Here is a 25,526-nt window from a genome sequence, read left to right on the forward strand (position 1 = left end):
ATAAACAGTAGGAATGGTGTGAAAATTGAAGAGCTGAAGCTCAACTAAAATGTTAGTGGAAAGTAAAATGAATGGTAGAAACGGTTTAACTGTGAAATGGTTTGAATCTTTAAGATCGGGAACTGTACTGAAACGTACTATGAATATAAAAATTATATATGTATGTCGTAATAGTTTGAATTAAAATATTTGACTCATAGATGTAAAATTGCCCAAAAAAAGGATTTGTTCATCTGGTCCTTTGCGGGATGCTAACCCACATTAATCGGATGAAAGGCGTAGGTGCTACACTCTTGGCCAAACAGCCTGGTTGCCAAAGTGATGTCCAAATTTGGTTGTTAAAGGGAGCGATTCAACCATTGAAGATAACATGTGTCTACCCAATATTCACTGCTGCAACAGTACCACATTTTCAGTTAGTTTTGGGGATAAAGCAATTGTTATTATTACAATTAATTATGCTACCTAATTCTATGAAACATTTACTAGCAAACAAGCCTACATTTAGGGGGGGGGGGGGGGGGGGGGGGGTTGAAACCATAACTTATATTAGTAGGGGAATTATAGACAGCCTTGGCTAAATGATGACAGTTTAAGATTGAATCTGTAAGTTTTCAAATATGACATGATATATATGATGGTGCTGGATTGTTGCGGTTTACCAATAGACGTCAAGATAAATGGACTTGTTTGGCTATGTGAAGTATCTCATTAATTATGTCACAAAAGCACAAAATACAATCATTGAATAAAAAGTTTTGAGAGACTAATAATTTATATCTATATAGTACACATGAGCAATAAAAGTGATTATTCATTGAAATATAAAGAACGCTGCCACTGGGTATTAATAATGCAACAGGTAAAAATCACATTATTACCCAGAATGCATTTCTGAGAAAGTATTGCTTTTTGGCTGATTTCAGACTAAATAAATGTTTTTTTTACCATAACAAATATGTTTTCCGATAGTGTTGAACATTTACTTGCATTCAAGGTTATTTTCAGGGAGGAAAAAAAAGGCAAACGTAAGTGAGAATGGTGGGCAGAGTACCAATTGTATTGTCCAATATTTTGGAAAATCATGAATATCATGAAAGCTGGGAATTTTTTGGGCTTAAAAAAACTGGTTGTCTTAGTCATGACAACAAAGCCAACATTTTAAAGGTGGAACGGTTTAAATTGATTGAAAGACGTGGGAGAAGAAGCAGAAAGAAAAAAAGAGGGGAAAATACTAGAAAATGATAAATTACAGAAAAAACGGTACATTTTGGAAACCTTTGTTGAAAGAGCACACGTTCTGAATGTGCTGAACGTATCGACGTTTGAACAGGATCAATCTGATGAACTATGTGGGAGTAATGCGCGACTGAAGAATAAGAATAAATAAATTGAAAATGGTGCAGAATGACATAAGTGTGAATGCCAATTAGCAAGTAGATTAATAATAATTTTTAGAAAATAATACAACTGGAAATGAGGTAATATGTTACCGCATATGATAGCTGCTAAATTAGGAGCTAATGTAAAATGTTTTGAAATAGTTATTGCAGGAGGCTGCAATATATAGATTTTAGGCCATATCGCCCATCCCTAATCATCACACTACATTTCCCTCTCATGATGGCTGAATCTCTTACCAGTCTCTCTTTTATTCTCCTCGTCAGTGCCACCCAGTGGTAGAAAGAAGCTGGCACTGGCGACGTCGCTACATTCCGGAAGTCTCTGTAATACCGGAAGAGGCAGCTCAGACTTGAGCAACTGACGATATTCTGTAGAGAAGTATCGTTCCACTCCTCTCTTCTTCTTCTTTTTACTGGAGTCCTCCCATCTCACTTCTTGTTTGGCACAGTCCAGACCCAGTAATGATCTACCTTTCCTCTTATATCTGTAAGAAGAAATAAAACAAAAATTGCAATATAAACAAAAAATCTCAATTGATTTGGCTTACTTTGCTACTTTATTTTTTAAATGGCATTATGTTTTTACCTTGCTACCTGTGCTCTATAGAGAGATTTATATGTCCAGTTGGCTGGGTCGGCTTTACAGTCGACACAAAATGGCTGTGCTGTGGGCGACTGTAGGTCATCCAACCATGAGAAACAACTTGACACTGGAGCAGCCTGTGGCCTTAATGCACGAGAAGATGCGCAACAACCATAAACAGAGAACAGAAGTCAGCCATTTTGGAAGATTGTCGCAATCCAAACTGATAAGAGTTTGGTTGTGTATACTGTACCTGTCAGCCTCCTGTTTTTGTTTGAGATCACTCGGGAAGATTGGTTCACAGTCGGATCCACTGCTATCTGAAGACTTTTTACTCTTTTCTCTGTGTTTTTTCTTCTTTCTTCCATGCTTTTCGTGCTTCTTTTTCTTTTTTCTTGAAGGCACATGTTCTTCATCTTCCTGGATTTCACTAAATAGTGTAACAATTCAATATCAGGAAAGTCAAAGCCAAAAATAACATTAAACAGAGGAACCCGCTTTTCTTGACACTCCTTGCAAATCATCGCTTGCACGTTTACTCATGACTTTCACCAAAGACATAACAAAAATTGGCAATTATAAAATATTTTTTAACCGAGGGCAGTTTTCCTCCATTTTTTGCATATTTGTATTAGGTCTAATCTGCTTTCACGATAATTTAATACAACTGTCTTTAAATATTCAAAGACTTGATTCGGAAGACTCTGATAAGACTATCAACCTCTCAGTTGAATCGTCTGATATTAAGCCTCCCTCACCCCCTATGTGGGAGGGAGGTGAGACCTGCTGGGGCCCCAGGGGTGTTGGGATAAATTGATTGTGTTCATCATGTTTTCTTTAAATATTAGAACAATATTCTTGTGTGCAGAGTTGCAGACCAATAGTTTTTAGGGAGTAGGAGATAAATCTTAGTTTCCGCTGTCAATTTCAGCCTTCCTCAGCTGCTTCCTGGTGTGACGTCATGTCTCTAAAATCATCTGGCCGGGTTTTGTCTTCCCACATCTCCTATCACATAAAAACTATTTGTCTGCACTCAGGAATATTGGACTAATTGTGTTGGGAGGATGTTTCTACATGGGGGACGTGATTGAGGCTCGCCGGGACACGCTGCTGTCACACACAGAGTTTGCCGGGCCATCACGCGCCTCTGGCTGTCTGAGGTGTAGCTCTCCTTCTGTTAAGGTCATGATCCTTCTGCGGATTCACATGAGGAAACTTTACTACGACTACTCAGTGGCTTAGTGGTTGGACTGTCCGCCCTGAGATCGGTAGGATGTGAGTTCAAACCCCGGCCGAGTCATACCAAAGACTATAAAAAAATGGGACCCATTACCTCCCTGCTTGGCACTCAGCGTCAAGGGTTGGAATTGGGGGTTAAATCACCGCGGCTGCTCATTGCTCCCCGCACCTCCCAGGGCGTGAGCAAGGGGATGGGTCAAATGCAGAGGAAAAATTTCACCACACCTAGCGTGTGTGTGACAATCATTGGTACTTTAACTTTAACTTTATTTTAGTCAAGTTTGACATCCTCTTGGCGCTGCGCTCCAGAGACAAGGTTCTCAATAACTGTGATTTAGCCTTTGTTTGTGGTGGAAAAAGTTGCAAATTAGATCTTTGATTTGTTCACTTTAATGAGAGACTGTATTCCTTTCACAATTACCTAAATTAACTTTGGAAAATTCAGGTATAAATGCTAGAGCACATCCATATGATGTTACTGACACCTATTGATCGGTCAGTATACACTACTACATATCATTATCGACAGACTGTCAACAATGGGCAAAATCTAACCAATCAGATTGGACTATAAAAATCCTTAATCCAAGACAGTACTATATTGTAGTGACAGCAGGAGGATTGCAAATGGTTCTGAGCTATGATTTACTGATTGGGCTATAGGGGGCAGTGGCGTTTGCCTGCAAGTTGGAGAGCAAGTCCAAGGGAGAGGAAGAGTTGCAGAGCCCATTGTGCAATGTGTGTTGCTGTAAAGCAGTGGAGCTTATGTCAGCACATTCTTTTTTTTTTTTTTTTTTTTTTTATGTCCTGTCCAGCTTCTCAGGCAAATCATATAGTTGATGTAGATGCCCATGTCGGCTGTTCAGATTTACTTTACAAAAGAGAAGTGTAGGATATTTCTCTTGTTGCCTTATTTGTATTTGACTTTATTAAATGTATTTATATTATCATTTAGTGCAGCCGGGCCGGAGCAGGAGGGGATAGAAAGAGAAAAAAAAAGAAGACAGAGGGGGAAATTGTGGGGACAAGAGGGGGATTAGACAGAGAGACAAAAACAACAACAGCAAACAACAACAACAACAACAACAACAATAGAGCAACATCAGCAAATATGACATGTACAAATATGATGGTAAAAGTAATAGCAAATAAGCAGTTAGCGAAAAATAAAAAATAATACAGAAATAACAATGAGCATTGTTACACTACAAATGGATCAATACAAATACCAATAGAAATAGCGCTATTGATAATGAACAATACCAATAATTTACCTTTATTATCAACAATACAGTTGTTTAAATGCAACAATACATATACGTAATGATAACTTGAGATACGAAAGAATGCAGAAAAATGGAGGGGGAGAAAGAGAAGCAACCTACATTAACCTTGTAGATTGTTATAGTCACAATAGGTTAAGCTTTGTCAGTGTGCCATGTGTTACACCCAGTTTACCCTAGGGCAACAACGTTAATATATGTTTGATGAAACGTGATTATGTGCATGAGTGTAAGTATGCATATGTACTTGTATATGTACAGAATGTGTATATGTGTTTGTACAATGAATGTATATGTACAGAATGTGTATATGTGTTTGTACAGTGAATGTATATGTACAGTATGTGTATGTGTATATTTGTATATTGAATGTGCGTGTGGATGTACGAACATTAGGTAGGTAAATATGTACTGTATTTGTGTATGTATGTGGGAGCGTAGGTACCTATGTACGTATGTGAGCATACGTGAATTTGCATGTACAATACATTCGACTCCCAGAGTGCGTGGGAGCCAGAGCACGGCCCCATCACCCCCGAGAGCCCAACCCACAAACAGGAGGCGTGGTGCCCAGGGAACCAGGGACCACCGCCCCCACGCAGCCAAGCCGGCCAGCGACAGGAACCCCAGAGCCCGACCCACCGTACCGCCCACAAGGGCCAGCAGCAGGCCGCAGACAGACGCACCCGGCAGAGGACAGGGCACGAGAAAAGCAGGGGACAGCCAGACCCCAAGCCAGCGAGAGACCACACCCCACACGGGCAGCACATTCAGCTGGAGAGAGCAAGCCGGTAGATTGCCGCCCAGAAAAGTGTGGGCGCCTTTCGAATGATGCGTCCCCAAAATGCAAGTCCTCGCATGCAGGAGGATGCTAGCAGCTAGCGTTGCAGCAGTCAGCCTCAATGCAATATTGCAGCTCAATGATTTTTGTGCACATCATGCAATGCGCGTTTGTGCGACGAGCGGGTCAATTGTCCGGCCATACTCGGAGGGTCGGGCCGCGGTGTCGAGATCGGCTGGATGTGAGGCTGAGGAGAGAGCCAAGGTGTGCGGGCGTGTTCAGGAGTTAACATGCGTGCCTGTTGGCGGGTATGTTATTCACTCAGACTCTCTGGGTGGGGGTGTCACTGATGTCATATTAATACCTTATTTTATTTCTAATATTTTCGCGATCAACCACCAGGGTCGCAAAGATCGATTGGTCGATCACAATTCACGGGTTGGCGACCCCTACTGTAAAGTATACAGTGCTGTTTTGTAGACAACAATAAAATGCTGATTAGTCATCCTGCCTCACTGTCAATATTTTATACTTTTATCTTACAGAGATGCTGCCAACATGCATGGCAATAATGAAACTAAAGCTTTCATTATTATTTGTATTTTATTATTTCATTATCATTAAGACCTGCTCAGTGGCCTTGTGGCTAGAGTGTCCGCCCTGAGATTGGTAGGTTGTGAGTTCAAACCCCGGCCGAGTCATACCAAAGACTATAAAAATGGCACCCATTACCTCCCTGCTTGGCACTCAGCATCAAGGGTTGGAATTGGGGGTTAAATCACCAAAATGATTCCCGAGCGCGGCCACCGCTTTTGCTCACTGCTCCCCTCACCTCCCAGGGGGTGGAACAAGGGGATGGGTCAAATGCAGAGGGTAATTTCACCACACCAGTGGTACCTTTAACTTTCGTTCATGCACACATATTTCTTCCAGAGGGCAACAATCTAGAATAAATGGGTGTAGAATCCAGGTTATTACTAATTTTATTTTGAAACTTATTGTACACTTAACAAGAAGTCACTGTATCCATATTTTAATGTTGTGTAACTAGACAATAGTTACAGTGCATCCAGACAGCGCTTCACTGTTTCCACATTTTATAAAACAGCCTTATTCCAAAATTGAATTAACACATTTTTGTCATCAAAATCCTACACACAATACCCCATAATGACAATGTTATTTTTTTTTTAGAGAGATTTTTGCAAATTTATTGAAAATAAAAAACTAAGAAATCACATGTACATAAGTATTCACAGCCTTTGCCTCAAGCTCAAAAGTGAGCTCAGGTGTATCCGGTTTCACTTCTCTTCAGATCACCATTTTGATGTTCCTACAGCTTAATTGGGAGTCCACCTGTGATAAATTCCATTGGTTGGACATGATTTGAAAAGGCACACGCCTGTCTTTAGGCCCTTTTCCACCGCAGGATCTTTCCCATTTTCTCGGTTAAATAAAGTTCCTCTTCTGTTTTCACTAAAAACTACCCGGGTAGATTTAGTTCCTGCCAGTGAGGTGGGATTTTTGGAAATCCCTGAGGAACTTTCGAAGGACCAGCTGTGCTGTCGAACGCTAATTGGTAGAACACAGATGGGGGTGTTCCGACAAACTTTGTTGTTGAACACACGACCGGCACTAAAGTATGCGCAACGACTTGTTTATTTCTTATTTTTTTGTGTGTACGAAATATTTCACAACAGAGGGAAAGGAACTTTCAACTTGCACAAACTTTTGTGTGCATCTGTGATATAATAATATGAATTTATTCTATTTTGGAATAAGGCTGTAACATAAGAAAATGTGGAAAAAGTGAAGCACTGTATTTTAAGGAATGAGGAAGGCAGCTTCCAGTCTCAAATTTTGTGTTAAGAAAAGCGGTTGCGCTTGTATGAAGATTTTGACATAAGCGGGCACTTATAAAACATATTTATAGATTAACCATGAATTGATGATGCAATAGACAGGTGTCGAAGTAAGCAGGTTCCACTGTATTTAAAAAATAATAATAATCCAATACAATTGCATTGTAAGTAGTAAATGCAACTTTTACAATGTAAAAACCTTTTAGTACCTTAAGTTTTTGCTGCACGGCACATCACTTTTATTGTCTAAAAAGCGACGGTGAAGAGAAAGTGCATCGCTGGTCTGAAAACTCTTATTGTTGAGCCAGTTGAACTCTAGACGAGGAAAAAAACAAAAAGTGTTAACTCATACTTTATAAAGGTAATCAACCCAGTTGTTTCCCAGTGTTAAGAATAATCGTCAATATAGCAGACTATTCATGAACTGGTGTGGTGACAACGATATGAAACCTTACAAATTTTACATTTTAAAATTTGAAGTTATATAGCCGTAAAGTCACGTATTCTTTCGGCTAACTATCAGCTATATAGTTAACTATATCAACAGTATGAACCACTACTATCGCAATAACATGTTGTATGCAATATATACAGCAATAACAAATAAATAAAAAACAACAATAACCCAGAAGTACATGTAAACGTAGTGAGATTCACTTGTCATTTGGATTAGTTTGACGACAGGTGATGATCGATGCTATTGCTAATTTGGCACAGATTTGCAATGTAAAAACTGGCCATCCCAACAAAAACCAGATGCTGGAAAAAAGTATTACAATTACGTTCGGTTGTAGAAGAATAGTTTATTACCGTTAGACGAATCTTCAACGTTGTCACTGGAAACTTGACCGAAGGCTGGAAACAGCGCCATGTTGTTGGCTGGCGTAAACAGTCGCAGTAAAATAACGTCATCAACAGCTCGACGGAAATGAATGAGCATGTTTTTCATTAAAAACAAGAATCAATAAAGCAATTATGTCGTGATTCCTTACACACAAATATTTTTGTGAAAATAACACACAAATAAACCACATAATGACAAAAAATATAATGTGCCAAAAACGTTTATTTTATTTAGACTTCTTTGTATTGAACAAATGAACAAATAAAATATGAAAATGCAAATCAGAAATTGACATCAGGCTAAACTGATTAATTTAAAAATGAGATTAACGTGATGATGTGATATATATATAAATCATACCTGTCAAGACTCCTGTTTTTCAGTATATATAAATATACATCAGCCCTGGCTCCCCCCAGGGCTGCGTCCTGAGTCCGCTGCTGTTCACGTTGATGACCCATGACTGCTGCGCCAGGTCCACTACTAACCACATTGTGAAGTATGCGGACGACACGACAGTAGTGGGCCTCATCCGTGACAACAACAACATGGGCTACAGGGAAGAGGTGAAACATTTGGTTGACTGGTGCAGAACCAACAACCTGGTCCTGAATGTCAACAAGACCAAGGAGATCGTTGACTTCAGGAAGCACCAGTCCAGCCACGCTCAACTCTTCATCAACGGCACAGCGGTGGAGATAGTAAGCAGCACCAAGTTCCTGGGGGTGCCGATAACTGACAATATGACCTGGTCCCTACACACCGGAGCTCTTGTAAAAAGAGCTCAGCAGCGCATGCACTTTTTGCGTCAGATGAAAAGAGCACAGCTCCCTCCCCCCATTCTCACCACATTCTACAGAGGCACTATAGAGAGCCTGCTGACCAACAGCATCTCTGTCTGGACTGGAGCCTGCAATGCCTCATACTGGAAGTCTCTCCAGAGAGCGGTGAGGACGGCGGAAAAGATCATCAGGACTCCTCTTCCTCCTATCCAGGAGATCACAAAAAGCAGCTGCCTGACCAGGGCTCAGAAAATCTGCAAAGACTCCTCCCACCCCCACCAAGGACTGTTTTCACTGCTGGACTCTAGAAAGAGGTTAAAAAAGTTAAAAAGTTAAAGTACCAATGATTGTCACACACACACTAGGTGTGGCGAGATTATTCTCTGCATTTGACCCATCACCCTTGATCACCCCCTGGGAGGTGAGGGGAGCAGTGGGCAGCAGCGGTGGCTGCGCCCGGGAATCATTTTGGTGATTTTACCCCCAATTCCAACCCTTGATGCTGAGTGCCAAGCAGGGAGGTAATGGGTCCCATTTTTATAGTCTTTGGTATGACTCGGCCGGGATTTGAACTCCCAACCTACCGATCTCAGGACGGACACTCTAACCACTAGGCCACTGAGCCACTGATCCGCAGCCACCGAAGCAGAACCTCCAGTTTCTGTAGTAGCTTCTTCCCTCAGGCCGTAAGACTCTTGAACTCATCATAATTATCCCCTCAACTCCGCCAAAAATGGATTAACTCGCTGGAATATAAAGACATTATAACATACATCCATAAACGTGGATGCATATGCAAAAGGGCAATATATTTAACTGTACAGTAATCTATTTATTTATTTATATATGCACCTTATTGTTTTTTTATTCTGCACTACCATGAGCTGATGTAACGAAATTTCGTTCTTATCTGTACTGTAAAGTTCAAATTTGAATGACAATAAAAAGGAAGTCTAAGTTCTAAGTCGAAGATGGTATTGTGCAGCCATGGTTGGATTTATTTATACTTTCGAATGATTTTACCAACTCTATTCTCTGACAGCACTATGTTGATTAACATATATATATTAATTCAGAATAATTTACATCTGCATCACAATACATCTGAAAACATCTTAATACATACACTTTAAAACCCAGTTTGTGATTGCACAATATTTGACTGGATGGTGGTGACACATATTTGATTATTTGGTCATGATAAGTTACATTAAAAAGACATGATCATTTTAACTGGTGGTTTTGAGTCAGGGCAGCACAGTGGTAGAGGGGTTAGTGCGTCTGCCTCACAATACAAAGGTCTTGGGTTCGATCCTGCGCTCTGGATCTTTCTGTGTGGAGTTTGCAAGTTCTCCCCAAGACTGCGTGGGTTCCCTCTGGGTACTCCGGCTTCCCCCCATCTCCAAAGACATGCACCCGGGGATAGGTTGGCCCTAGTGTGTGAATGTGAGTGTGAATGTTGTCTATCTGTGTTGGCCCTGTGATGAGGTGGCGACTTGTCCAGGGCGTACCCCGCCTTCCGCCCGAATGCAGCTGAGATAGGCTCCAGCACCTCCGCGACACCGAACGAGACAAGCGGTAGAAAATGGATGGCTGGAGGGTTTTGAGTCATACTGATGGTTTACTAAGTCTGTGGTTTGCAAGTGTGAGGCAGCCTCCTCAGGGGTGATGCAGCAGCTTTGTAAAAAATAAAGAAACAATTGTTGAATTTATTAATGGAAACCCCTTGAGATGCAGCATCTTGTTTTCAAGGGGGACCAGACATTTAAAATTAACACAATACAGTACAACACAGGACAAGTTACACAACAAACAATTACAATCATTAAAGACAATTTTGCTTATATACCTCTCAGCTCACAGACCTCTCTCATAATTTACAATATTTACAATAGAATGACATATAATGCAGTAAAATAAATATAATATCCATCCATCCATCCATTTTCTACCTCTTGTCCCTTTTGGGATAGCGGGGGGTGCTGGAGCCTATCTCAGCTGCATTCGGGCGGATTATTAAATTAAATTCCAACCAAGGGCATACTACATGGCAGTGGCATTCAGTTTTAAGATAAACAAAAAGAGACATTATGAAGGGACCAAAGGTTGATAAAGACATCAGAGAGACAGGCAGATGATTCCAATCAAAGGGGGCTCTAAAAGAAAAGGACCTCCGGGCCAGCTCTTTATGCACATTAGGGACAGTAAATGTAGGATATTGAGAGTGTCTTAGAGGGTAGGATGATGTAAAGGGCACAAGAAAACATTCTAAATATGCTGGTAGATTAAAATAAGTACACTTGAAAATAAATAGAAACCAGTGATATAGCCGTCGCTTGTCAGGATGGAGTCAGTTGAGCTGGGTGGATAAATGAGTGATGAGTTCTGTATAGACAACTTAAAATAAATCTACACAGGGTGTTAAACAAAACATTAAGGTTTAAGGTGTTTATCATAGGTATTCAATTGGTCAAATAAATTGAGATTATTTTCCTTCTGACTTGAAATGTAAAACAGTTTGATGATCTGTAAAGTGACTTTAGCATTGAGTTTGTTCTCTTAATGATATAGTCAATATATCATTTTAAGTTAAGTTCACAGTCAAGTAAGACTCCTAGGTACTTCACAGCCGTCTCCTTGGTCATTGGAGTACCGCAGATTGTAGAGTTTGGCGAGTTCCAAAAAGCATATAGCATTTAGTTTACTCTGCTGTTCAAGGCAAAAGTATATTCACTTCCTACAGTGAGAGAGTGAACAGTACCATGGTAGAGTAGAAAACTTCAGAAAATATGGTTATTTACAGAAAAAGGTCTTGTTTAATAGGGGAGATCCAAATGTATGATGTTCTCTAAGGGTAGCCTTACTTTGAAAAATGAAATTGCCCATGTTGTTAGAATTCAAACCTTTGCAGGGTCTTGAAAGACTAAATATGCAAATACTTTAATAATCTTTAAAGGGAGCGATAGGGTTTTGTCATTTCATTTTTTTTTGCAAGTTTTTGTACAAATTTGGCTTTTGATAACATGATGTCAAGAGCGTTCCCTTTTCCAACAAGACTTCAAAGATACCTCTAAAACAAACATATCCATACAGGTCAAATTCTTTTACGCAGAATATTGTTCAAAATCTGTTTATTACAGAAGTTCCATTCAGAATTTTATTAAAGGTCAGGAAGTTTATGCAGTTCCTTTGCAGTTTAGCGTATTGATGTTTTTGAACATTTTATACTTTTAGAAGACAATAGCTGTAAAGTACAATCATCCAAATTATTATATAATTTAGAAATACACGATTGAAATATTTCACTATGCTTGTAGTTTTTAATTTCACGTTTTGATTTACAAAATTACTGAAATAAATTTACTTTTAACTAATAAGATTCACCGGTACATTAAAGCTTGGGGCTCTTTCAAAATTAATGATTGTGTCTGATTATACTATACTGCTTTTGTATTGTGTGTATTGTCTTTTATAAAATTATCCTTTCCTCTTCTAACTGAATTACTGCGTCAAACAAGTTACCCCGGGGATTAATAAAGTTTGTCTTTAAGTCTAAAATCCAGACAATGCTTTGTAATATTTTCTGTGCAAAATCACACTATTGATTTATGACTATTACAAAAAATAGATGATCTATTTTTAAATGATATCTTCTATTTTGAGAGGAATCTAGGCACCAGGTTGGATTACACGTGCAATAATGAAGTCGTTATTGCATAATGTAAAAAACAACATTGAGCGTGACTATTAAAAACACGCATGTGTAGTATCAAAAATCAAGCAAGTCACACTGCTTTATTCAACGATAATAGACATTTTATTTTTGAGAAGGGTACTGGAAGACCCCTGTTACGTCTCCAGCTTTTTTCCATCACGCGCACCAAAAAGGCACGTTTTGTTTTGAAGGCGTTCTTACGTACTTTACGTAGTCCCCTACGTCGCCTTTCATTCCGTCGCCCACGTAGCATTTGTCCACCTTTATTGTAGAGTACGCAGCGATGACGAGGCACCTATATAAGTTGACAAACACATATCTTATAAATGTTTGCGAAAACATTCAGCAGGACAAGAACGTCTGTGCGAATCTCCCCACATCTCGCAACGTTCTGTAAAGGCAATACACGGAAACATGGATCAAGTGTAAGTTAGATGACCAATTATTGCAATATCCGGTAATTATGTAATTTTGTCGGTTTGGGTAACCCACTGCTTTTTATAGTTTTTTAGTAAGTACTCTGCTGTAAATTTTTAAACCAGGCGAATGTAAATAACTTAAAACGGAATTTATTTTACTGTAAATTAACGTTGACACTTAACTGGCGGGTCGATACTAGAGCATTAGTGACTGATGCTAGCAGGGTGAGCTCGATATTTTCCAGTTCTTTGTTTAGTTACAAAAATGTGTTTCTGTACGTGTTATTAAAACATTGTTATCTAATTGATAGTCAGGGAAGTCATTGTAGCAAGCTGGCTTTGGGGATTAGGGATAAAAGCCAACAGATTTGAATGAAAGCCACTAAATGTAGTTTTTGCTTACTTTGCACTATTTACTTAATTTTGCTCAATTTTATTACAATAAAAGGCAATTGGGAATAATTGCATTGTATTATATTGAAGTTACACATACTAAGTTTCCTGAAGACTCTGGTGTTTAGTCTGATCATAATTGTGATCAAAGGCAACGTCCTTCAAATATTTTGAAAAGTATTAGATCCGATGAGGTGGCGACTTGTCCAGGGTGTACCCCGCCTTCCGCCCAATTGTAGCTGAGATAGGCTCCAGCGCCCCCCGCGACCCCAAAGGGACTAAGCGTTAGAAAATAGATGGATGGATGGATAGATTCGATGGATGGATCCGTATCGACATCAACATCCCTGATAAATAAATGATAAATGGGTTATACTTGTATAGCGCTTTTCTACCTTCAAGGTACTCAAAGCGCTTTGACAGTATTTCCACATTCACCCATTCACACACATTCACACACTGATGGCGGGAGCTGCCATGCAAGGCGCTAACCAGCACCCATCAGGAGCAAGGGTGAAGTGTCTTGCCCAAGGACACAAACGACATGACTAGGATGGTAGAAGGTGGGGATTGAACCCCAGTAACCAGTAACCCTCCGATTGCTGGCACGGCCACTCTACCAACTTCGCCACGCCGATCCTTGATTTGGTATCAAATTGATACCAACATTTGCAGTGTCCCAAACCCATTAATCATTTTGCATCTGCCATGACATTATGACTGTATAAAGGTATACAATGAGGTACGTAAATTTTATATTATTAATATTATTTTGTTATCATAAAAAGCTGCAACTTCAGTCTCGTTGGTTTACTTGATTGTCCTCCTGACTCAGGGTCCTCTGCAGTGGATTTTTAAATGTACTGTCAGTTAACACTGAGAAAGACAAATTAAATGACAGCCAACGGCTTTACATAAAAAAATCTTAATAACTCGGTCTCAGGGTAAATTGGGGCACAAAGCAGATTTTTTTTGGAGGGCCCCCTATTATTTTTTTCAGTTTTTTTAGTTCTATGTAAAACGTTTTTTACATTTAAATTAAACTTGAATTTAATTTGATGCATCCACCCATCCATCCATTTGCTACCGCTTGTCCCTTTCAGGGTCGCGGGGGCTCGCTGGAGCCTAATACAGCTGCATTCGGGCGGTAGGCGGGGTACACCCTGGACAAGTCATGTTTTGTACAAAAAATACTGGGAAATAATATGGCAAAAAAATAATGTAATTAACCATTTTCAATATATTTTTTATTGCAAAATAAAAATATATAACCTAACTAAACTACATCCAATATTCAAACTCACTACCTTAGGCTTTGCAAAATCATTAATGCTGTGCACTAGATTTATTACAGGAAATCTCATTTGTGATCATAAGATTTTCCCTGTCTTTAATTGACCATTTTATATGCCCTTAATCATGCAAAATGGGGTTCTCTACAGATTGCGGGTATGCATAGTGCATGATCCCTAAGTTCTGGCTTCACTTTCTAGGTCCGAAGATATGTCCAACCTTCAGCTCGGGGGTCGGGCAGTGAAGGACGACTTTCCCAATCTCAGCGAGCACAACAACCACATGGCCAAGTTTTTAACCATTGACATGTACAGTAAACTGAGAGAACAGTGTACTCCTAATGGCTTCACTATAGATGATGTCATCCAGACAGGCGTGGATAATCCAGGTACAATCATTTTGCGACTTGGCAGGATGTTTCGTTTGTTGTTGACTGTCATGTTTTACTGACGTGCGCAGGTCACCCCTACATCATGACTGTGGGCTGTGTGGCCGGAGACGAGGAGTCGTACGAGGTCTTCAAAGACTTGATGGACCTTGTGATTGAGGAACGACATGGAGGTTACTTACCGAATGACATGCACAAGACTGACCTCACACATGACAATCTGAAGGTTCTGACAGCATTTCCCTTAAGACTGATAAAAGATGGACGTTGAGATTAATGGATTATTTTTTGTACTTAAAGGGAGGCGACCTCGACGACAACTACGTTCTGAGCTCCCGTGTCCGAACGGGCCGCAGCATCCGTGGCTATTGCCTGCCGCCACACTGCAGCCGTGGAGAAAGACGTGCTGTGGAGAGGCTCTCTATTGAAGGTAATGTGAAGGTCTCATGTAAAAAAGATGGTATAATATTCATTCATCTTTCTGCAGCCCTGGATTCACTGAAAGGCGACCTGCAGGGGAAATACTATGCCTTGAAGAACATGACTGATGATGAGCAGCAGCAGCTGATTGATGACCACCTGCTGTTTGACAAGCCGGTGTCCCCATTGCTGCTGGCTTCAGGAATGGCCCGTGATTGGCCTGACGGCAGAGGCATCTGGTGAGAATTCACTTTTTACAGCTGCATCAAGCTTGTCGAGATGGGGGAAAGTCATGATTGTTTCCCTTTAAAAGGCACAACGACAATAAGACCTTCCTGGTGTGGGTGAACGAGGAGGACCATCTGCGAGTGATCTCCATGCAGAAAGGAGGCAACATGAAGGAAGTGTTTACTCGCTTCTGTACCGGACTCACTCAGGTTCGGAGAGGACCATCTTTCAGGTTTATGGGAGTAATATGAGAAGATGTTTATTGCATTTGACTTCTCTGATTTGCTTCTTTTTGAAGCTGGAGTCCTTGTTCAAAGAAAAAGGTGAAGCGTTCATGTGGAACGAGCACCTGGGCTACATCCTGACTTGCCCATCCAACCTTGGGACTGGATTGCGTGCTGGAGTCCATGTGAAGCTTCCAAACATGGGCCAGCACCCTGAGTTTGAGGAAGTTCTGAAAAGGCTCAGGCTTCAGAAACGTGGAACCGGTACATAGAACCTTTTATTTCATTGCAAGTGCTAGAAAAGGCAAGCTGAGGTTGATGTTTGTCCCGACAGGTGGCGTGGACACTGATGCTGTTGGTGGAGTCTTTGACATATCGAACGCAGACAGACTGGGCTTCTCTGAGGTGGAGCTGGTGCAGATGGTGGTCGATGGTGTCAAGCTGCTGGTGGAGATGGAGAAGAAACTGGAGACGGGCGAACCAATCGATAGCCTCATGCCCAGCATCCAGAGGTATAAAACGGAAGAAACAATTGTCATCATTTGAAGTAAGTCTTCACTCTTTAATGTGTTTTTCAGTATTAAAGAAATTGATTCTGAGCCTGTGCGAAAAAAGCTGCAAGCTGAGGAAGAATTTCCAGATCTGAGTCAGCACAACAACCACATGGCCAAGCACTTATCCCTGGACATGTACAACAAACTGAGGGAGTGCACAACATCCAATGAGTTCACTATTGATGATGTCATCCAGACAGGCGTAGATAATTTTGGTACATTAACATGCTTCCATCACGTTATTGTCCCGTCCCTTTTTATTTAATTTCTGATCATATTACATGATGTATGCAGGTCACCCTTTCATTATGAAGGTTGGATGCGTGGCCGGAGATGAGGAGTCATATGAGGTCTACAAACCTCTGATGGACCTTGTCATTCAGGACAGACATGGAGGATACAAACCAACTGACAAGCAAAAGACTGACCTCAATCCAGAAAAACTAAATGTAAATCATCTCACGCAGACCAAATGGATCGCCATTTATGAAGATGTATCCTCACTGCTATTTGTTCTGCCTCTAGGGGGCTGAGGACCTTGACCCAAACTATGTTTTGAGCTCCCGTATTCGCACTGGCCGCAGCATTCGCGGCTTCTGCCTGCCGCCGCTCATCAGCCGGGGAGAGAGACGTGCTTTGGAGAAGCTCTCCATTGAAGGTAATGACTTCATGCCTTAAGTTTTACAGTCATTTGAAGGTCCAAGGCAGTCTTCACATACCAAAAATGTTCAGCATGTTATGGGAATAAGCGGTAGAAAATGGATGGATGGATGGATGTTAGAAACAACCTTGTGAGCTGCACACAACCATTTTACTGCAATTGATTGGAAAAATTAACATTTAAACATTTGTTACTCTCCACTTTTTTGTGTTCATCACGTACAGTACATTTGGTGTCACTGGGAAAAAGGTTGACAACTTGGGTAATTTTAATAGTTTTCGTCCAGCCTTCACCTCTTTGCTGCACTTGGTTAACTACTTCATTTTTATAAAAACCTCTTGTAACTGCACCAAGAGGTTTGTTTTGGTCTGTAAATAAAATAGATGTTTTATGGCCTCTGGAAATCTTGCGGCCCCAGACACATGCCTGTGTTTGCCCAATTGTAAATCCGCCCCTGGGCCTTAATCAGAATCAGAAATTCTTGTTGGACTGTATATTGCAGTGGTGTCCACTGCACGTAATCCGTATATAGAGGACTTGGACACTGGTCTAATTGTATGGAACTATGTTCACCGGTGTTGTTGCAGTTCTGGATTCACTGACTGGAGACCTGCAGGGGAAATACTTTGCTGTCAAAGATATGACAGAAGCTGAGCAGCAGCAGATGATTTATGACCACTTCATGTTTGACAAGCCACAGTCCCCTCTGCTGCTGTCTACAGGGATGGCCCGTGACTGGCCTGATGGCAGAGGCCTCTGGTAAGAAACATTCTTAATCATTGGAAGGGACAGTACATGTAATTTGTAAAGTGTAATGTCATGTTTGTTTTAAAAAGGCATAACGACAACAAGACGTTCTTAGTGTGGGTGAACGAGGAGGACCACTTGAGAGTGATCTCAATGCAGAAAGGCGGCAACATGAAGGAAGTGTTCACTCGCTTTGCCAACGGACTTGCTCAGGTATACCAAAAAATTAATCAGCTTTCATATGTTAATTTTAATGGCCTGTTATGCCTGGCCCTGTCTAGATGGAGTCCTTGTTCAGGAAGAAAGGTCACGTCTTCATGTGGAATGAGCACCTCGGCTACATCTTGACTTCCCCAGCCACACTTGGCACTGGACTGCGTGCTAGTGTTCACGTAAAGCTACCAAATATGAACAAGCATCCTGAGTTTGATGAGGTTCTTAAGAGGCTAAGGCTCCAGAAACGTGGAACCGGTACATGCAACCTTATTTGGTCCAAGTGGTGTAAATGTGTGTAAATGATGAAAGTATAAATTTTGAGGCTCCGAAAATTACTAATGTCATCAGATGTCCTCTTAGGTGGTGAGGACACAGCTGTTGTGGATGCAGTCTTTGACATCTCCAACATTGACAGAATGGGTGTCTCCGAGGTGAGGCTCGTCCAGATACTGGTTGATGGGATAAGAGTGCTGGTGGAGATGGAGAAGAGGCTTGAAATGGATGAGTCCATTGATGACCTAATGCCCAGCAGCATTGAGCTGAAAGGGTTGACAGCTAAGGACGAGTTCCCAGATCTCAGTCAGCACAACAACCACATGGCTAAAGTTATAACTCTGGAAATGTATAAAAAGCTAAAGGATCGCACAAGTCCCAATGGCTTCACCATAGATGATGTAATTCAAACAGGCGTGGATAATCCAGGTACATGAACTTTCCTCACTCTGAGAACTAACATTAATTTAACTTTGATTTGGGGTTTTCTGACATGTGCAGGTAACCCCCTGATCACGACGGTGGGCTGTGTGGCTGGAGATGAGGAGTCCTATGTAGTCTTCAGGGATCTGCTGAACCTCGTCATTGCGGCTAAACATAAAGGTTTTAAACCCAAAGACAATCACAAAACTGACATCAACCCGGACAATCTGAAGGTATAACTGTTTCACAGTGAAAGGGACATTAATATTTCTACTGCAGAAACAAATACCTGTTTTGTCTACTAGGGTGGGGATGATCTGGATCCTGAATATGTTCTGAGCTGCAGAGTGCGAGCACGCCGCAGCATCCGCGGCTTCTGTCTACCCCCGCTCTGCAGCCGTGGAGAGAGACGCGCGCTGGAGAAGCTCCTAGTTGAAAGTAAAAAACACACCAAAGAATGCATGACATTGTGAAAAGTTGCTGAAGAATAAAATTGTTGCCCAAAATTCAGCCCTGGACTCACTGACTGGAGACCTGCAAGGGAAATACTACTCTTTGAAGAACATTACAGAGGAGGAGCAGCAGCAGATGATTGATGACCACTTGCTGGTTGATAAGCCAGTGTCCCCACTGTTGCTGGCCTCGGGGATGGCCCGTGACTGGCCTGACGGCAGAGGAATTTGGTGAGACAAGTGTGTTCTTGCATGAGATTGAGAATATAATAAACTCGTATGTTTCTTTTAAGGCACAATGAGAGCAAAACATTGCTGGTGTGGGTAAATGAGGAGGACCATCTGCGAGTGATCTCCATGCAAAAAGGCCACGACATGAAGGAAGTGTTCACCCGCTTCTGCAGCGGACTAACAGGGGTTTGTAGAATTTCCTGGAGTAAAGTAAATTATTGGCCTCAAATCTTATGATTACTTATTTTATTTATTTATAGATTGAGTCCATAATTAAGAAGAAAGGTGAAGCCTTCATGTGGAATGAGCATCTGGGCTACATCTTGACTTGCCCATCCAATCTTGGGACCGGCTTGCGCGCTAGTGTCCATGTAAAGCTTCCAAACATGAGCAAGCACCCCGAGTTTGAAGAAATTCTAAGGAGGTTGAAGCTCAAGAAAAGTGGAAATGGTACAGGCAAACTTCTGGTCCAAGTTTTTTTTTCAAACCCTTTGAAGTCCTGATTACGTACATTTGTCTACCAGGTGATGCGGACAATGATGCTGTTGAAGGAGTGTTTGACATTTCAAACACTGAAAGACTGGGTTTCTCTGAGGTGCAGCTGGTGCAGACAGTGGTCGATGGAGTCAAGCTGCTCGTGGAGATGGAGAAAAGGCTGGAAAAGGAGGAATCCATAGATGAATTGATGCCAGCCAACCTTGCGCTAAATGTGTTTTCAGCTGAGCAAGAGTACCCAGATCTCAGTCAGCACAACAACCATATTGCAAAGTTCTTAACCAAGGACATGTACAAGACACTGAGGCAACGTTGTACCCCTAATGGCTTCACTATAGATGATGTCATACAGACAGGCGTGGATAATCCAGGTAGTCAATTTGCTTGAGAGAGTAGACAATGTCTGTCCCTATCTAACTGTTCTTGACAATGTGTGCAGGGCACCCCTACATCATGACAGTGGGTTGTGTAGCTGGAGATGAAGAGTCATACAAGGTATTTAAAGAGCTGATGGACCTTGTGATTCAGGATAGACATGGAGGTTACAAACCATCAGACATCCACAAGACGGACCTCAAACCAGACCACCTTAGGGTAAAGTGACATTTTGCCAGGATCGACCTAAATACAACCTAATGTCTGTTCTACCTCCCAGGGTGGCGATGACCTTGATTCAAAATATGTTCTGAGCTCCCGAGTTCGAACTGGACGCAGCATCCGTGGCTTCTGTCTGCCACCGCTCTGCAGTCGTGGAGAGAGACGTGCTTTAGAGAAGCTCTGCACTGATGGTAAAGCCCAGCCCTGGTGGGAGCTAGTGGAAACCTTTGCCGGCTGCAAGTGGAAAAGCTAATCTTTGATGTTCATCCTGTAGCTCTTGATTCCCTAACTGGAGACCTGCAGGGGAAATACTACGCCTTGAAGAACATGACTGATGATGAGCAGCAGCAGCTGATTGATGACCACTTTCTGTTTGACAAGCCAGTGTCCCCTCTTCTGCTGGCCTCAGGGATGGCCCGTGACTGGCCTGACGGCAGAGGCATCTGGTGAGAAGGCCACCAATTCTCCAATATGAACATAAAATGTGAAAAACAATGAAGTCATGCTGGCTTTTCCTTTAAAGGCACAACGACAATAAGACATTCCTAGTGTGGGTGAATGAGGAGGACCATCTGCGCGTGATTTCAATGGAAAAAGGAGGCAACATGAAGGAAGTGTTCACTCGATTTTGCACTGGATTAACTGAGGTTTGTAACCATTCAATCTCCGGGCATCGATCCAGTTTTAGAGATGTTTAGCCTCTCATCTGGGTAGGCCTTATCAGTTCTCAGAATTGGTCTGACTAGATCTGAATGTCTGACTACTGACTCTTCAGACTAGATCTGAAATTAGTCTGACTAGATCTGAATGTCGACTATACTGACTCTTCAGACTAGATCTGACTCTTCAGACTAGATCTGACCATAAATCTATGAGCATAAACTGAAGCCTGCTTGGATGAGCGGCGTCTCTGACATCGATGGTATGCCCTGAGAATACAATGGCCTGGATGAATGAACATCCATAAACATGTTCAACTAATTATGGCTAACAGGAAAAATGTTTCTCCAGATTGAGTCTGCCATTAAGCAGAAAGGTGAAGCATTCATGTGGAACGAGCACCTTGGCTTTATCCTGACTTGCCCATCCAACCTTGGCACTGGTCTGCGTGCTGGTGTCCATGCAAAGCTTCCAAACATGGGCAAGCACCCAAAGTTCGAGGAGGTTCTTAAAAAACTGAGGCTTCAGAAACGTGGAACTGGTACATAACTTTTGCGTCTATTGTACAAGGATATATATTGAATATACTTTGTTTTCCAGGTGGTGTGGACACAGCTGCTGTGGATGGAGTCTTTGACATTTCCAATGCTGACAGACTGGGCTTCTCTGAGGTGCAGCTGGTGCAAATCGTGGTTGATGGCGTTAAGCTTCTGGTGGAAATGGAGAAAAGACTGGAGAAGGGTTGCTCCATCGACTCACTGATGCCTGGAAAACTTAAGATGAAGAATCTGCCAGCTGAGATTGAATTTCCTGATCTCAGTATGCACAACAGCCACATGGCAAAATTCTTGACGCTGGACATGTACAAGACTCTGAAAGAGCTGAAAACTCCTTATGGCTTCACTATTGACCGCGTCATCCAGACAGGCGTGGATAATCCAGGTAATTTGCACCAAAATTCAACTAAATTAGGTGTGGACATCAATCTGATGACTCTGTCTTCAGGTAACCCCTTCACCATGACTATGGGCTGTGTGGCTGCAGACGAAGAGTCTTACGAGGTCTTCAAAGAGCTGCTCGACCTTGTGATTGAAGACAAACACAAAGGCTATAAACCAACAGACTTGCACAAGACTGCCTTAAACCCAGACGGCCTGGTGGTACAGCAAACGTTTCCTATTAGCATAAGACGGGACATACTGTAGATTTGCGCTGAAACAAGATGTTTTTGCTTCTCAGGGAGGCGATGACCTTGACCCAAACTATGTTCTGCTTTCCCGTGTCCGTGCAAGCCGCAGCATCCGTGGCTTCTGCTTCCCAACATATTGCACTCGTGGAGAAAGACGTCTTCTCGAGAAGCTCTGCGTCGAAGGTAAGATCTTCAAAGGAGCCACAAATACCAGGAACTCATTTGGTGCACAAATCACAAGTTTTGTTTTTTCTGCAGTTCTGGAAACACTGACCGGAGACTTGCAAGGGAAATATTACTCCTTGAAGAATCTCCCAGAATCTGAGCAGCAGCAGATGATGGAAGAGAACTTGCTGTTTGCTAAGCCAGTCTGTCCTTTGCTGCTATCCTCTGGAATAAACCGAGATTGGCCTGACGGCAGAGGCATCTGGTAAGGACACAAGCTTGAATCTCGTTTGGATCTATTAAATGATCTAATTCATGGTGACTCTTCTTTGAAAGGCACAACAACAGCAAGAACTTTGTGGTGTGGTTGAATGAGGAGGACCATCTCAAATTAATTTCCATTGAGAAAGGGGGCAACATAAAGGCAGCATTTTCCCGCTTCTGCGGCGGAATCCAAGAGGTTTGATAATTGAATCACCAGCTGGTTGACATGAGTGAATGCCTGTGTTAATCTTCTGATGTCTTTTAGGTTGAGACCGTGTTCAAGGAGAAAGAACAAGCATTCATGTGGAACGATCACCTAGGTTTCATTGTATCCTGCCCATCCAACCTTGGCACTGGTTTGCGTGCCAGTGTGCATATGAAACTGCCAAACCTAGGAAACCACCCAAGCTTTGATGAGGTTCTTAAGAGGCTGAGACTTGAGAAACGTAAAATTGGTACAGATTTTTCACTGGTCCAAAAGACTTCCTACTCTGTCTTCCGAAGTTCACAGTTGTTTGTTCTCAGGTGATGAGGACACTCAAAATGAAGTCTTCGACATCTCAAACGCAGATAGACTGGGCCTCTCTGAGGTGCAGCTTGTGCAGATGGTGGTCGACGGTGTTAAGGTGCTGGTGGACATGGAGAAGAAGCTGGAGAGTGAAGAATCTATTGACGACTTGATGCCCACCCAGAAGTAGAGCCAATAGCCCTCTGAAATAGTTCATGAGGGTCTCAAACCAGTTATATTGTGTACTGTGTGGTTGAAATAAAGAGATACAACCATTCATTGTTTTATGACCACCATAGTGGAAATATTACACACAAAGTGTTGGCAACCATTCAGACCATAGTGGAATTATTACACACAAGGTGTACAACCATTCATTGTTTTATGACCACCATAGTGGAAATATAACACACCAAGTGTTGACAAACCATTCAAACCAAAGTGGAATTATTACACACAAGGTGTTTTCCAAAGAGGTGAATGTACATACAGCGTTATTCCTTACTGGTGGTTGGAGTAAGTCCATGAATGGACTGTCTTTTTGCCTCTGTCCTGCTTGAGGGCTGAGCCCGGGCCGATTCGATTCTTCACAAAAACGTCTGGTGGAGAACTAGGTTGCTGGTCAGATATCCCAACCGCCGAAACTGGTCGGAGCCATGCAGAGTTGCTTGGCTCCACAAATGACCAATTGAAAGATGGGTCCCGATGGCACTCAAATCGACTGCAGCCAGTTCCAGCTGTAGAGGGCCATGCATCAGGTGGGACCCCAACGGCAGCTCCTAAATGGCCAGCTGGGCCTGGAGTGTGTCCACCGCCACCTGCTGTGAATAACTGCCCAGGGTTGTCCTCAGCGAGCAAGGGCCCCACTGGTCTGGCATGGAGACTATCTGGAAAATTAGGGCGCCGGGTGTGAGGGGAATGTGATTTTCATAACGTGTGTGTGTTCTGGTAATAGCCTACTGTCCCTAGAGTTAGGCTGTCAAGTGTGATGGTTGTCTATATAGGTGAACAAGACACTTGTTGTTGGGACACACATACATAAAACTGTCCCATTTCCATTCAAAAGGCAGCAAAGTTTGGAAAATCAACAACTCCAGCAGCGTAGAAAGTATCCAAGTAAAATTTTTACAGCACATTTTGGTCGAATCGGATGATTTTTATCTGGGGTGAGATGCGAAATAACCTGCAACCTTTTCCACCAAACAATCGGGAATTTTGAGTTCCTGGAACCTTTACTGTAGAAGTCTGGTTTGTGCCTCCACTGCATTTTACTGTTCAGGGTAGTTTATGCAAATCAGGCTGATGACATGTGGATGAGTGGTATAGTATATTTATACACTGATACGACGTAAGTGAAGAAACAATATTAGGTCATTTCTTTTACTAAAGTGTAAGTAAATAAAATAAAAAGCAGCAAGATATAAACGATACGATTTAAAAACAAAGTGACCCATTTTTACATAAAAAGTGTTTTGTCCACAGTGTCAACAGTCAGAAGGGGTTGAGGATCGCAAAAAAAATTATCAATATGACTAGTGATTTCCCCACCCGGAGAGTGATCAACAGGCACGCACTTTAGCCCCTGAACAACCTCCCATCCCGCTGCTCTCGACACCCCCGCACTCTCGAGTACCGCCGCAGACCACACCCGCTCGTCTCGCAAACGCGCGTTATATGACGTGCACAAAAATCATCGAGCTGTGCATTAAGGCATCGGACATTTTCTAGCATCTAATATCAAACAACTCTTCCCTCAACAATGACCATCATCGCTCGCCTGCGACGGAAAGCTGACAAATAATAGAGTCTGTGAACAATGCTCGAAAATACGGATTTTGTGGTGATTTATAAACAAAAGTAAACATTGACATGTGCTAAGGCAGTAGTAATATATGATAGAACAAGGCAGCAGCTGAAGAAGGACTTCCCCGTTTATTCCCTCTTCATCACACACAAAAACCCGCCAGGAGAACAGCTGATTTTATTACTTTCGGCGCTGACGTGAGACAACCATGTGACTCTCGAGGGTCACCACTTTGTGAACAAAAAAGTGAGCAAATTGTCAAACAGTTTAAGAACAACATTTCTCAACAAGTTATTGCAAGTAATTTAGGGATTTCACCATCTATGGTCTGTAACATCATCAAAAGGTTCAGAGAATCTGGAGAAATCACTGCACGTAACATTGAATGCCCGTGACCTTGGATCCCTCAGGCGGTACTGCATCAAAAACC

At 42.0% G+C, this 25,526-nt stretch overlaps 1 protein-coding gene and 1 pseudogene across 1 annotated transcript in view; one reads left to right on the forward strand and one right to left on the reverse strand.

The window, feature by feature from the left end:
* nrde2 (NRDE-2, necessary for RNA interference, domain containing) overlaps window positions 1–8,061 on the reverse strand; it is a 34,323-nt gene extending 26,262 nt beyond the window's left edge. Inside the window, exons 1-5 of the mRNA XM_061968426.1 lie at window positions 7,962–8,061; window positions 7,361–7,466; window positions 2,240–2,416; window positions 1,990–2,130; window positions 1,641–1,888 (exon numbers count right to left, since the gene is read on the reverse strand). Of these exons, the coding sequence (XP_061824410.1) occupies window positions 1,641–1,888; window positions 1,990–2,130; window positions 2,240–2,416; window positions 7,361–7,466; window positions 7,962–8,022 (733 nt within the window). The 5' untranslated portion in view covers window positions 8,023–8,061. The remainder of the gene's footprint in view (window positions 1–1,640; window positions 1,889–1,989; window positions 2,131–2,239; window positions 2,417–7,360; window positions 7,467–7,961) is intronic.
* Window positions 8,062–12,772: 4,711 nt separating this feature from the next.
* Window positions 12,773–23,569, forward strand: LOC133611546 (creatine kinase, flagellar-like; annotated as a pseudogene).
* The last annotated feature ends 1,957 nt before the right edge of the window (window positions 23,570–25,526 follow it).

The sequence above is a fragment of the Nerophis lumbriciformis genome, linkage group LG08 (assembly GCF_033978685.3).
Source record: "Nerophis lumbriciformis linkage group LG08, RoL_Nlum_v2.1, whole genome shotgun sequence".
NCBI classification, from domain to species: Eukaryota; Metazoa; Chordata; class Actinopteri; order Syngnathiformes; family Syngnathidae; genus Nerophis; species Nerophis lumbriciformis.